The 13,619-nt window shown below is 35.6% G+C and overlaps 1 protein-coding gene across 1 annotated transcript; it reads left to right on the top strand.

The window, feature by feature from the left end:
- The first annotated feature begins 984 nt into the window (after positions 1 to 984).
- LOC117339715 (protein TEX261-like) lies at positions 985 to 10,550 on the top strand. The gene is made up of 5 exons (XM_033901432.1): positions 985 to 1,122; positions 2,852 to 2,931; positions 5,545 to 5,698; positions 6,200 to 6,267; positions 7,042 to 10,550. Exons 1-5 carry the CDS (start codon positions 1,053 to 1,055, stop codon positions 7,273 to 7,275), a joined length of 606 nt encoding a protein of 201 aa, XP_033757323.1. The 5' UTR covers positions 985 to 1,052; the 3' UTR covers positions 7,276 to 10,550.
- Positions 10,551 to 13,619: the final 3,069 nt, after the last annotated feature.

The following is a 13,619-nucleotide window of genomic DNA, read 5'->3' as shown; positions in this document are numbered from 1 at the left end:
GGACAGGAAGGCCAGAGTGTGGGCGAGTGTCATGGATTGTTAACGTTGTCAGCCCATTTCTTGCTCTCGAGAGTTTTTTTTAAGCTCTTCTCGTGATGACGAAGATGTCGTTTTTGTTTTGTTTTTATTGTTTTTTTTTTTTTTTTTTATGTCTTTTTTCATTTATTCATTATTATCATGTCCAATTTTATTTCATATCTAAATGCCCTGATGCATGAAACGTTTAATACTCTCTTCAATAATTGTTGTCCTTTATTACCTTGTTACTTGAGATTTGGCACAGTAACTATAAAGGTCATTTTTCATTGAATTGGATGGGTCTCACTTTGGAAAGAAAACTGGTGAATTGGGAAATGTATCATTACAATCAGGAATAGGACAATATCGGGTCCAAAAAACTTTCAGAAACAGCCTTGGGGCGTTGTGTATGAGTATATATGGCATTAGTTAAAGCAAGATGCAGTACTCTTGGTACGTGTACGTTAAATCATGATAATCGTTTTCCACCATAGCACATATGATATTATCAGATTCAGTGAGCAAATACAGTATTCATTTCGAGAATTTTTTTTCAGACCAAGTCTATGCATGTGTCCGATCACAATTTATTTTGAATTTCCTTTTGGTTGGCCGTTATATGGATATATGTTTATCCCAGAAAACCAAAAGAAAATTAGTTGAAACAGGAAACCACTCGAACTTTGCACACATTGGCATTTATCATACTGTACATGCAGATATTTTTATTAACAGAGATTTAGGGTGCCAGTCCATGTATTGTCTATTGTACGTGAATATATTGACAGTGTTTAGGGCCTTTAATTCTCACTATTTTTAATTTTATTATATATTCGACTGTTTTGCCCTGTTTTGATATCGTTATCCCGATTGGTAATGCAAATATATTTTTAAAAGCGAAGTCGCGCATGTTATCCGGTCCGCGTACGTATCCGTAAGTTAGAAATAAATGTTAAACTTCCGGTAAAAAGTTACTGCCAACGTGAACGTTCAGCTGGAGATGCAGGTTTAAGGTGACCTGATTATCGGTCAAAATGTGGTTCATGTACATCATCAGTTGGATAGCCCTGCTATTGCAGATTATCGTCATAACCTTGTCGATTGGTAAGAACATAATGGCGTTGCACACGCTCGACTCTCGTTATCCGAATTTTAAACACAGAATATAGCAATGACATTATGACGTGATCAGGGAGTAAAACAGTGCTTAAGCTACTTGAGGCAAATTATCTGCACTGCATATTTATATCAAACTTTATTGACAACATTTAAAATAATGATTACATTATAATATTTGGTCGACTACATTTGAGTAGATTTTCAATGTCATCCTTTTGTTGTTTACAAAATTGTACAACAAACCTTTGCTCCAGAAAAAAAAGCATATATACTCACTCCCTCAGACCCCCGAACAAGACATGCACATCCTCACGCACACAAACACATCGCTGCTATTTTCCACACGCAATAATAATGGAATCTCCTTCCTATATATAGTACATTACAATACACAACACTATAGAGGACTCCAAGGCATACATAACCTTAGATACAGCACTTGTAGCACGCATCACACAATAAGAAATACACCTGTTTTTACCTTTTATGTATACCCTGCACAAAAAAACTAATAGTCACTCACTGTTATAATTAAAGTCATTAAATAACACTAAAAGACACACAATCACGATTATTTACATTTCCTGACTTCATTTAGGTAACAACTCAGATTGAAAATGGTGGTCCAGTAAATACAAAAATGAAATATAAAACAAAAACAAACGAAAAGCTTTGTTTGTTCTTTATATTTTTTCCGTTTGATACACACATTCTGTATTTTTTTACAACTAATGCTGCCATGTTCGAAATAGGTCACTTGAAGCGGTGCAATGATGTAGCATAGTGTTTTGTGTTAAAGCATTATGAATTTGGTGTGAATTAGTGATTGTACTGTTTAAACAGGATATATAATACCTAAACTGTAAGTACACATCACTGTCATCAAGTTTACACTTATAAATACTGATATTATTGCTTTAATCTTTCCGCCCTGAAATCAGGGTGGAACTTGCGCAGTATATCACTATATGTGATAGGGTTCGGTTGCTAAAAGTTGGTTAGTGTCCGAACCAAAAAATATCCAGAAACTTTTAGCTAGATGAAGTAAGGATGATACATGGCCTTAACACCATCAGATACATATACACTGTTCATGTAGAGTCACTGTTTTTTCGATGGGGTCATGATCAGTTTTGGACACAAACATTACGTCATGTATATATAGATTTGTGTAATCTTGTGTAGAAATCTGTTAAAAATGATGCAATTCATGAATGTAATAATATCTTCAATACTTGGTAAAATATAAATTAATCATATTATAATTAATGTAACTGTCCATCACCAATCATGATGGGACAACAACAATCTGAATCGTATAACATTAAAACAAAGACTATGAATGGACGTTTTGTGGTAGAATATTAAGAAAATAAAACATGCAATAGAACACAACACAATTTATCATTATAAGCCTCTGTTACAGTTGAAAAGACATTTTCTATTATTATAGTTTTGTAATCGTCTGTCTTCAATCAATACAAATCATAAAAAGAAAATCTGAATATAACATTTTACCAATACATATACATGTAGTCCTTTGATAAGGTTTTGGGATATACCTTGCCATCACATGTACATGAAAAAGTGTTTAACAAATATATATATCAAATGTATCAAATGTTAAGTTTCATTTGGAAACATCTTTTTAAAAACACAAAAAATTTATTTGAATATGGAAATCTTCATTATTTCTTTTCTTTTTTTTTCATAGCTGCTGGTCTTTACTATCTTGCCGAGCTGGTTGAAGAATACACAGTGCTTACAGCTAAGATCATCAAGTATATGATATTTGTAAGTATTATAAAGTGAAATGCATTTTTCTGTGGAAGATAATGATATATTTACCACTGTATGACATTGCCACTGTATGACCCTGCCAACTGTAGGTGGGCGTTACCAGCTCATAACTGCCAACTGGCGTATGAATATAACACATCTGCGGCCTTGGCAAAATAAATAATGGAAAATAAACCTTTGGTGTAGAAAATTAAATATAACAAATGTAATATGTATTATCCTCTTGTATATATGTATTACTTTTATTATTCTTACCTGGTTTTCTATTATCTTACACACTATTTTTATGTGGAACAACACGGTAGAGCTGTTAACAGGGAATGGTGGGGAAAGTTGAATTCCATTAATAAAAGTGATTTTTTTTAAATCGTAAATATAAGCATTGAACTGCTTTCAGTTGGCAGTAATGGGCTGATAATAGCACTTCATTTTAAATTTGCCATTGTCCAGTTGACATTATCAGCCCATAACTGCCAACTGAAAGCAGCTAGTTCAATGCTTAAATAAAAGCAGCATGACCTGGTACCCCGTAACTAGCCTCTGTTATCAGTCAAAATGATTAAGACTGGTATATCAACCAAAAGACACTGGTGTATGGACAAGAGGAGTCTTACTTCAAAGATAGAGTGTTCTCCTAATTATTTAACAAATGTCCCAGGGGAGTAAATAATACTCAAATACTAGGTATACATACAATCATAGGAATCTGCTTCTGGTTAGTTATAGAGAGAAAAAACCTACTTCTACTATATCAACAAGGAGTAACACTGGAAGATCAGACGATGCATCGACTGTGGAATAGAAGTAGGATATTGATTGGTCGACAATTATAGTTAGTATTATTTACAGAGCTGTCGACCAATCAGTTTGCCCCATGCAAAACTGCTTTAAAACGCATAGCCTACTTTCGTTCCACAGTCAGTGCATCATCGACTGTCACGACTGCTTTTGATCTACCTGGTATTTTCTCGCCTTTAAATCATTTTCACACGACAAAAGAATAGCATGCATTGATATTTAAAGATTCTAATTCATGGTATGTTATTGATGTTTGTGTGCATTTTATGCCACTTCCGACTTTTCAAGTGTAACACCTTGTTGATAAAGTAGGATATAAGGATATAGGGGCTAATATTTTTTCTATAAATACTTAACAGAAGCAGACGCCTGCGATACAATGTAGATCATTTGTACAGGTACCCGGTGCTGCATAATTGGGTCGTAGGGTAGAATACTGACCACGTAACCTCAGGTGAAAATCCAAGGTGTGTTGCTCGATGCTTCCTACTCGTATCAGATTGTGTTTGTAAGGAAGCTGAGAAATGGGCAGGTCTGTGCTGTCTTGGTTGTGTCCATGGGTAAGACACTTAACCCTAATTGCTCTGGACGGCTTGCGACAGACCTCCCATAGGTTGTTCAGTGATCAGATAGCTGCCCACTACATTTACTGCAAGGGTACCCCGCCTCAATATGACCCTAGCTGTTCATGGGTCGATACAAACTCCATGAAATATAGAAATTTGTATCCTGAACAGACTACATGTATCACCTTTTTCTTATATTTTCACCAATGAAAATATCACTTTTTCTTATTTGACAAATTAATCAAAGCACTGCTAACTCGACCATGAACTTTAAAGCTGCCCTGATCACCTTGGGGTAGGAATTTGAAATTGTACAAATGACGGGGCCAACCCCCCTGGGGCCTGAGGGGCGGGGCCAAAAGGGGTCAGTTTGCAGAATTGATATAAAATACTTCTCTGATATCGCTCATATTTTACTGGTAGCATCCCTATGGGGTGGGGATTCAAAATTTTACAAATGGTGGGGCTGACCCCCCCAGGGATCTGAGGGGCTGGGGCCAAAATTGGTCAATTTGTTTAAACAACTTCTTCTCTGAAACTAAGCAATGGATATTACTCACATTTGTATGGTAGCATGGTTATGGGGTGGGGATTCAAAATTGTAAAAATGTTGGGGTTGACCCTGGCCGCCAGGGGGCTGGAGGTGTGGCCAAAAGGGGTCAATTTGGCTAAATTGATATTTAAACAACTTATTCTATGAAACTTAGCAATGATTACACTGGTAGCATCATATTGGGGCAGGGATTCAAAATTGCATAAAGGAAGGAGCTGACCCCCCAGGGGGTAGAGGGCAGGGTCAAAAGGGGTCAATTGGTCTAAACAAGTTCTTCTCTGAAACTAAGCAATGGATATCACTCACATTTGTGTGGTAGCGTCCCTATAGGGTCGCGCCAAAATTCAATTTCATTTCATGGATTAATGCACTTTTTGTCATTTTTAGTATTAAAATAAAACAAATGTACATGTACCCATATAAAATGCTTATGATATATATTGACATAGCAATACCAGCAACAAATATACTTAAGCATCATTCTTGTTTCATATCTCATGAAACCAGGTGAGCGATACAGGCCCTCTGGGCCTCTTGTTCAATCATGCTATATCAATCGTGCTAGGCACTCATGAAAAATATCAAAATATCAAAATATTAGTCCCACTCATGAAATATATTTGGTATTACTGAAGATACTATTTGATATCCTCTGTTTATTACACCTTATATATACTGAATGTTTTGTAGGGAACGTCGGCAGTCTATGTAGGCTTGTTACTGTTAGAAGACTTCCCGCTGATGATGGTTGTATCAGGACTTTTGGGAAATGTGGCATTTTTCTTGGTGTTAAAGACCTTCCCATACTTTGTCATCAGTTCCCCTGCTTTTGTTGGCTCTGTAGGTAAGTATAACAGTTAATTTGTCAGACCTTCCATCACTTTGTCATCAGTTCCCCTGCTTTTGTTGGCTCTGTAGGTAAGTATAACAGTTAATTTGTCAGACCTTTTGTTACCTTGTCATCAATTTGATCTAATTTGAAATATATCACTGCTATAGCCTCTTTAATGTGTAACTTTACAATGTTGAGAGGAAAGTATAAATCATGTTTGAGAAATTTCTGAAAATGTTAACAAATTAAATCACTGATTTTGTAGGTATACAGGTTTAATTAAGTTGGATGGTTTTTTTAATTTTCGAGAGGGAGAAAAAAAAGAATCTAGATTGATGTAAATACATATGTAGAGTTAACTGTGGTTTTAACTTATGATCTGTATGTGTTAAAATTTATTATGTTCAGGGTCACAAATAGTTTTTGTTTTACATAGACTAGTAATCAATAGAAATTATAAGTTACCTGTATAGAGTACATTCAGTTATTGTTTTCATGTATTTTTCATTTCAGTTTTCGTTGTTATCAATCACTACCTTGCCTTCCAATACTTCTCGTCGATTTGGTACCCATTCACTGACGTAAGTATATCTCGGTCTCTAGCCTCTTATGTCAGTTATATTGGTCAGACCTATATAAACCATCAATATCTAATTCATCCTCAATACTCCAGGGGGCTACTTTCACTTTCATTCTTGGCACCACTGAAATATGGCATGGCAATATCCAGGGCACATTACAAGCAATTTGATTGGTGTCTGGGAGAATGACCTGACTAATCGCTAATAAAAATAAGCTGATGCAAGTGTGTCCTTTGAACACCACAGAGGAGTGACAACAAGTTTAGATCCAGTCATCTTAACAGTATGGTGGAAACAAGATTTTACATACAGCTACTGTTTTAATACTCTTTATAAAACCATCTGTGTTTGATTATAGTTTACAACCAAAAGCTGGTTCACCCATTGAAATACATGTCTATTTCTTGTGTCTGAACTTAGATAACTGCATCCAGATGTGTGCACTCAACATGATGATTAATGACATGACAATATTTTATTACCAGTAATTGTCTTTTTCTGACATTTACATATAAATGTTGAAAAAAAATATAAGGCAGCTTTCTGCTGGTTCTGAATTCTACTTCAAGCTTAAGTGTACTGGTAAGTATGCTTCTTATGATTTGTCATTTCTAAATGATATTTATACTGGCTAGATATACCAACCTCACAACAGCAGCTCAATGCTTAATCATTAAGCTGTTTTAGTGAAGGTTCCAATTTTACAAAAGAAGATGAAGGATGGCAGCTATAAATAGTCCCAGAATATACCATATTTTTATTGTTCGTTAACAGGTGCTGTCATACTTCACACTGTGTCTGTGGCTGGTGCCATTTGCGTTTTTCGTGTCCCTGTCGGCCAATGAAAATGTCTTGCCTACAATGTCAGAAGCAAGACCCCAAAGTCAGGACTCCGCAGACGTGGTATCAAACTACTTCAAGGCAAAGGGAAAGAAATATGGACTTCTTTCATTTTTGAAATCTGCACAGGATAGCATATTACCGGATCGTGTTAGAAAACATTACTAATGATACAAACAGGAAGCTATGTCAGTTAACTGATGTCATTTTATATTTGATGCATTTTTTTAAGGAAAAAGGCACCATATCATTTCAGAGTGGATTTTAATGAACAAGAACCCATTACCTAAGTTAATGCTGATTTTATGTTCTGTGTCTTTTTGATGAGAATCAAGTCAACCATTTTTCATAGTTCATTACTTCATATACAAAATGTAGTTAAATTTTCTTTATAAATAACCTTTGCACAAGTATTCATGTAGATTTGTATGTGATGTACATTGTAATAATCTGTTAATGGAAAAAAAACACTGAAAAAAATAAGATTACATGGTTTTGCTTTCCTGGGAGATCAAGATAAACAAAACTGAGAGAAGCCATCTCAGGCAAACTATTGGGAAAAAATCTTATTATTTTGATTTTTTTTATAAGAATGTACACGTGCTTTCAGGTACAAAGGGATAAAACTGGAGATGGTGCTGTGACTTGTTATACTGGACACATGTACAAGGTCTAACACCACCCACCATCTGTTTAGTTTGGTTTAGTTTATTCACTTTATGTACTAATTAACTATAATCAATGTTATGTCAGTGTTAAGTATTATATGCTGTAAATGTGCTAATGTTAATTGTGTTGAGTTTGTTGTGATATATCTTTTTTATAATGAAAACAGCTTTCATCCCAGCATACAAGTGCTTGCACAGGGGCTTGACACGTTCTTTTGCCCAATAATGAAAAGTTTACCCCAGGGTCCTATTGATCTAGGAGTCAGACCCTGGGGTTAATTTTAGTGATCTAAGGTCAGACCATGGGTTCACTTTTTCATTCAGGGTCATAGGAACATGTCAAGCCCCTGTGAGTCCTTACAGTTCATAGAAACAGTTAACTTTAAATTCTTGGCTAGCTTTACCACCACATATTTTAAAGCATGATTGTCTCCTTTATAGATGGTACCAAACAATGATACTAAAAAGGTAAAGTATGCGAAAGAGTTCTAAAATTTTACTTCCAAATTCAATAAATGACATTACAAGTCATAAATAGTACAAAGAAAAAAAATTCATAGAGGGTCATCGCAAGAATTTTTAACTTCGTGAAGTAATATTTTTCTACAGGATAAAAAAAGTTCCCCATTACATCACTAGATACAAGGTGAATTGTTTTGATTATTTTTTTGGAGAGTCTTTAGTCTATATTTGTTCTTTATTTGTAAATATATTGCTGTTTCAATCATAAAACATTACAACATTATTCCTGTGATAAGCCCAAGGCCAGGGGCCAACATAAACTTTGATTCATCATAAAGGGAGGCGAGCTTTTCACCAGACATGGCCTTATTGCCAGATAAAGGTATGTTACTATGATGGTCCGGATGAGATTACATTCAGTGTCACACTGTGTTTGCTTACACAGTCTGACACGATAGGGTCTGTTCATTCATATGCTGAACAACCAGTTGATCCATTTTTAAACATAATATTTCAAGCATAGATCTTGATGGACCTGCAGCTGTTAATACAGGCCTTGAAAGTCTTTGTCATGGATCGTCTGAAATCAACAGGAAGTCATCACATCCATCCTTATTTCATAAACGAACAACTCTTGTCCGATCATAAATTGTGCGAGTGTATTTTGGTTGTATGCAATAACCTGAACAACCATGTACAATTTGATATGAAATTACTGGTCAGTAATTGTGATCCCAGAATTACTATGTATACATGTATGCAAGTGTTTGTACCTTACTTGGATATTTTGTGATCAAGGACTATCATTCATTTTGTGTGATTGTTTGCTAGAATTTGCTGTTTGTGTTACTAACATGCTGTTTGTATGACCATGCTAGAGTCGGCTCAGAAGTAGATAGTACATTTGTATGTGTTGTACCTCAAGGTTTGAAAGATTTATTTAAAGTGCTCTTTATTTTTCCGCTGAAAATGAGATTTTTTTTCATAGTTGTGTTTGTATTAAATCCAGTAGGAACTGATGATCAAGTGTAGGTATTAAATGATGTTATAATCTGGCTGACACAAGGGTTATTTGGATTATATCCCTGTATCTCTACAAGGAGTGTTAACTTGCCTGCGGTATGAATGTGTACTTGAAATGTTTTGTATATCCATGTTGAATTTTATGTGAAATATTACATTAATTTTACTGATTAAATATTTCTGTAAAAATTCTGAACGAACAAGAAATGTCAATGAAATGAAAAAATGATCATGATCACACTGTAATACAGTATATTTTTGTGATGAGGATATTTTGTGTGATGTCAAACACAGGGGTGACATCTGTACAGCGGGACATGTTCCATATCATCTTCATAGAATTAAAAATTGGCACATTTAATTGAAATTTATCCAAACTTTTTTCAATGTTTTGATTCTATTCAAAAATGTTTGAAAGACACCAAATAATAGTTATTAAAATAGTTCATCTCAACATGAAGAGACGACAACAAAAAATGCTTCAGAAGGTTTATGAGATATACAATTTCTGGTTTATTTTTATATTTGGATTTGCTGTTTGTCCCCAAATTACATTTGCTTATAATAATGCACCCAATGTGACCTATCATTAGAAATCCAAACCGCTTATACAAACTGTACATATTAAATATATATTTGTACACACATTTTAAGACTGATCTATGCTGATTTCCATTAACGCCATGATTTCATTGTTTTGAATTAAAAGGGGCTAATTAATACAGTATATAAATAAAATATACAAAAAGATATATACATGTACAGGTCATATATTTTTTCATGCAGTGTGTCATCTTTGTATGTAGATATGATGTTAAAAAACACCAAACACTTTTTTGTGTGTTGTAAACTTACCAAGGCCGTGCTATGTGGATAAAGGGCAAGTATGATGATGAAATGATGACGATTGCCTGATTATTAGTCCTCTACTGGTGAAACCGGGGAACTATAGGTTTCCTGTCTGTCTGTCTGTCTGTCTTGTATGTACGTACATAACACCAACGTTTCGTCAGTGCTCCAGCAGCTTCATTCATGGAGGGATTTTGATCAAACTTCACACAATGATTAAGGACCATTATTTCTCTCGCCCTGGACAGGGATGTCCGCAGCTTTACCAGGTTGAGATTTTCTTATCTCACCCTAGGGAAAAGACAAGCTACACATGCTCTTTGAATGTGCTCTTGTTCTCCACAGGGTGACTTCACTATGACCTGACCCGGAACGTTTGAATGCTAAATATCAACATTATTCACAAAAGAAATTGAAATAAGTATTAATTATCAAAGTTAACCGAGTGTTTGGTGTTCTTTTTGACAAGCTTATTGGAACTATATTTTGTATGAAATCAACATCGTAAGGTGTAAAGCGTCTGCTGCAGCCTTATCCCAACAGCCATCCGCCGTCCACGTGTTGTTGTTTACATATGTTTGGATTTGGTTCACACTACGATTGGAAAACAGGGCAAGAGAAAAATAATCATTCACCCCTTTTTGGGACGAGATAGGGGGATCTCAACCCTCGGCAAGCCTCGTGTTTGGGAATTTAACTATCTCCCTCCGAGGGTTGAGATCCCCCTATCTCACCCCAAAAGGGGTGAAAGATTCTATTAATCTCCGGCAAGCTTCAGCTTCAGGATTTTTAGTGTCATGGTCACACTTACTTTTTAGCTGGGCTGGTAGTGGACATCTATTGCTTTACCAACACCCAGTATGTTTGTTCATATAGTCAGTATAGTATTATTTATTACTTAGAAACTAGGTTGGTCAGTAACAAGCATCATTGACCACCAGAGTATGTCACAGTGGCTTAGCACTGTAACACTCTTCTTGTTGGTGAATTTTTTGTGCTCGAATCATCTAGATAACATATACCATAACAATGAAAGGATGCATCCTCAAAGTGACTACAGTACATTATCATTTTTCTTACTTTTCAAATGTAAATGAAAATGGTTGTGTCCTTGGGCAAGACACGTTACCCTTATTGCTCTGGATGGCATGCAAAAGCCTCTGGTATGTTGTTCAGTAAGCTTCAAGTGTTATATAGGAGACTTGGCCTCAAAATAACAAATGGCTGTTCACAAGGCATTAAACCAAAGTACAAACAAAAGCCAGTATTTGTATCGGTCACTGTCGGTTTGGTTGTCCCTCTATCAACACAGGTCAAGGCAGTGAATTTGAGTAGTTATATTTTGTTTGGTTATTCACTATATCTAGCCTCAGTTTGAGAAGTTTGCAGTGACACCCATCAACACCCATCATTGTTGTATTGGTCTACATATAATGGGGTCCGTTTCCATGACATGAGCGAGAAGCAGGCCAGTGTATTTATTGAAACCTGATCCAAGATTGAATGGGATAAACCAAATTTGATTATTCATTAGTTAAGACTCCATTTTTAGCCCACCATCATCAGATGGTGGGCTATTCAAATCGCCCTGCGTCCGTGGTCCGTCGTCCGTCCGTCCGTAAACAATTCTTGTTATCGTTAATCCTCAGAAAGTACTGAAGGGATCTTTCTCAAATTGCATATGTAGGTTACCCTTGGTGCCTAGTTATGCATATTGCATTTTGAGACCAATCGGAAAACAACATGGCCGACAGGCAGCCATCTTGGATTTTGACAATTGAAGTTTGTTATCGCTATTTCTCAGAAAGTACTGAAGGGATCTTTCTCAAATTTCATATGTAGGTTCCCCTCAGTGCCTAGTTTTGCATAATGGGACCAATCCAAAAACAACATGGTCGACAGATAGCCATTATGGCTAAATCTTAAATTTTATATATAGGTTCCCCTTGTTTGAAAAGTACTAGCTATAGAGGGCTGTTTCTGAATTTACACAGATTAGTAAGACTTAGAAGAAGGGAAAAGTAGAGAAAAGATCAATCTGACATGGAACCTATGAAGATCATTCAATGGTGGGCGCCAAGATCCCTCTGGGATCTCTTGTTTTCATGTACAGTGTTATATTCTTGTAATTGTGTTTGTTGATATTTAAATAACAATATGCATTTGTTGACATGACAAGATTTTCAACGAAATTGATGCACAACTCTTCAATGATGCATGGTTTTTATATGTAATGTGTTGTTATACCAGAATATGCATGGTGTCAATCATAGAATTATTAGTGCATTTGTACTGAGCATGGTAATAAAACTTGCTATCAAAAATTTTGTGAACATATTTTGTTGATGATTTGTTTTAGAAAAATAATCAAATGAGGTACATATTTTGTCTGAAATTGGCATCAGTATGTACCAGGTAATAAACAATGTATATACAGTAGCTCACCTTTAGGGCAATTGAGCATCTGCCATGGTGAGATTTAGCTGTGATAATGTAGCTCTGGATGATAGATGGTTATTCAATGTAAGAGCAGTGGTCATCTGACTAGTGGCAACATTATTTTTTCTTCTGATAAACACATGTAATCAGGGTCAAGATATTTGGCTGGTGGCATACTGGGAGAAATAACCTTGACTCTTTTTCAAGGTCACATATGGCAAATGGGTAGAAGTCTTTTAAGTAGCTGACCTTGGTAACCTGCCCCGACACATGGTCATATTTGACCTGTTGTATAAGCTGGGGCTTAGATGGAGGGATGTCGAGTTTGCCCAAATGAAAGTAACCGACTTCAATGGGATCCCAGATTACATGGATTTCAGATTTGGACGAGTACATGCAGGTATTACGGTTTATTCAGATGCATGTCTGAAAAACCTTAATGATGTTATTCTGATGATTCGTCTTTAAAAAAGCAACATTTTTCTTGATGATAAATTGGTAGTGTGAAGGCATTGTTTCATGTGTTCATCCACAACCTCTACTTGACCTTGACTTGACCAAGTGATCTGGATTCTTCCCACTTACCATACTCCAGGGAAATATTTATCCTAAACCTGTCTCATCAGTTGTTTGAAGTACTGATGTTCATTTCGTTCTTTTGCCTCTGAAAGGACTTTGTTAGGTAGGTATTTTTATTAACTCACTTGTAACCAAATATGGTTGATATAAAAGATTTCTGAGAACTAGCTATCAAAAAATTACTTTTTCATTCAATCCCTTGGATCCTCATTTAGTTCAATTTTACAACTTCACCACTTCATCTGCAGTTGTGTTTTTCTGGCAAAATTGGTTTTACATTCCTTTGTTTTCACAAAAGTTATAAATTTGAAGAAACTGTGTGTACTTGAAAAAAGTATGCTACTGACCCAATATCGTAATCCTGGTCCTCTTGGTTATTGATCAGAAGTCGAAAATGTAAACTGTTTACAGATGGAACAACGTACGATGACGGACGAAAGACAATTTCAATAAGTCATTTGATATTGCCTAATAAGTTGACAACAAATCAAA

Source organism: Pecten maximus, chromosome 12 (assembly GCF_902652985.1).
Source record: "Pecten maximus chromosome 12, xPecMax1.1, whole genome shotgun sequence".
Lineage (NCBI taxonomy): Eukaryota > Metazoa > Mollusca > Bivalvia > Pectinida > Pectinidae > Pecten > Pecten maximus.
The sequence above is the reverse complement of the archived record's forward strand: the minus strand, read 5'-3'. Positions and strand labels throughout refer to the sequence as shown.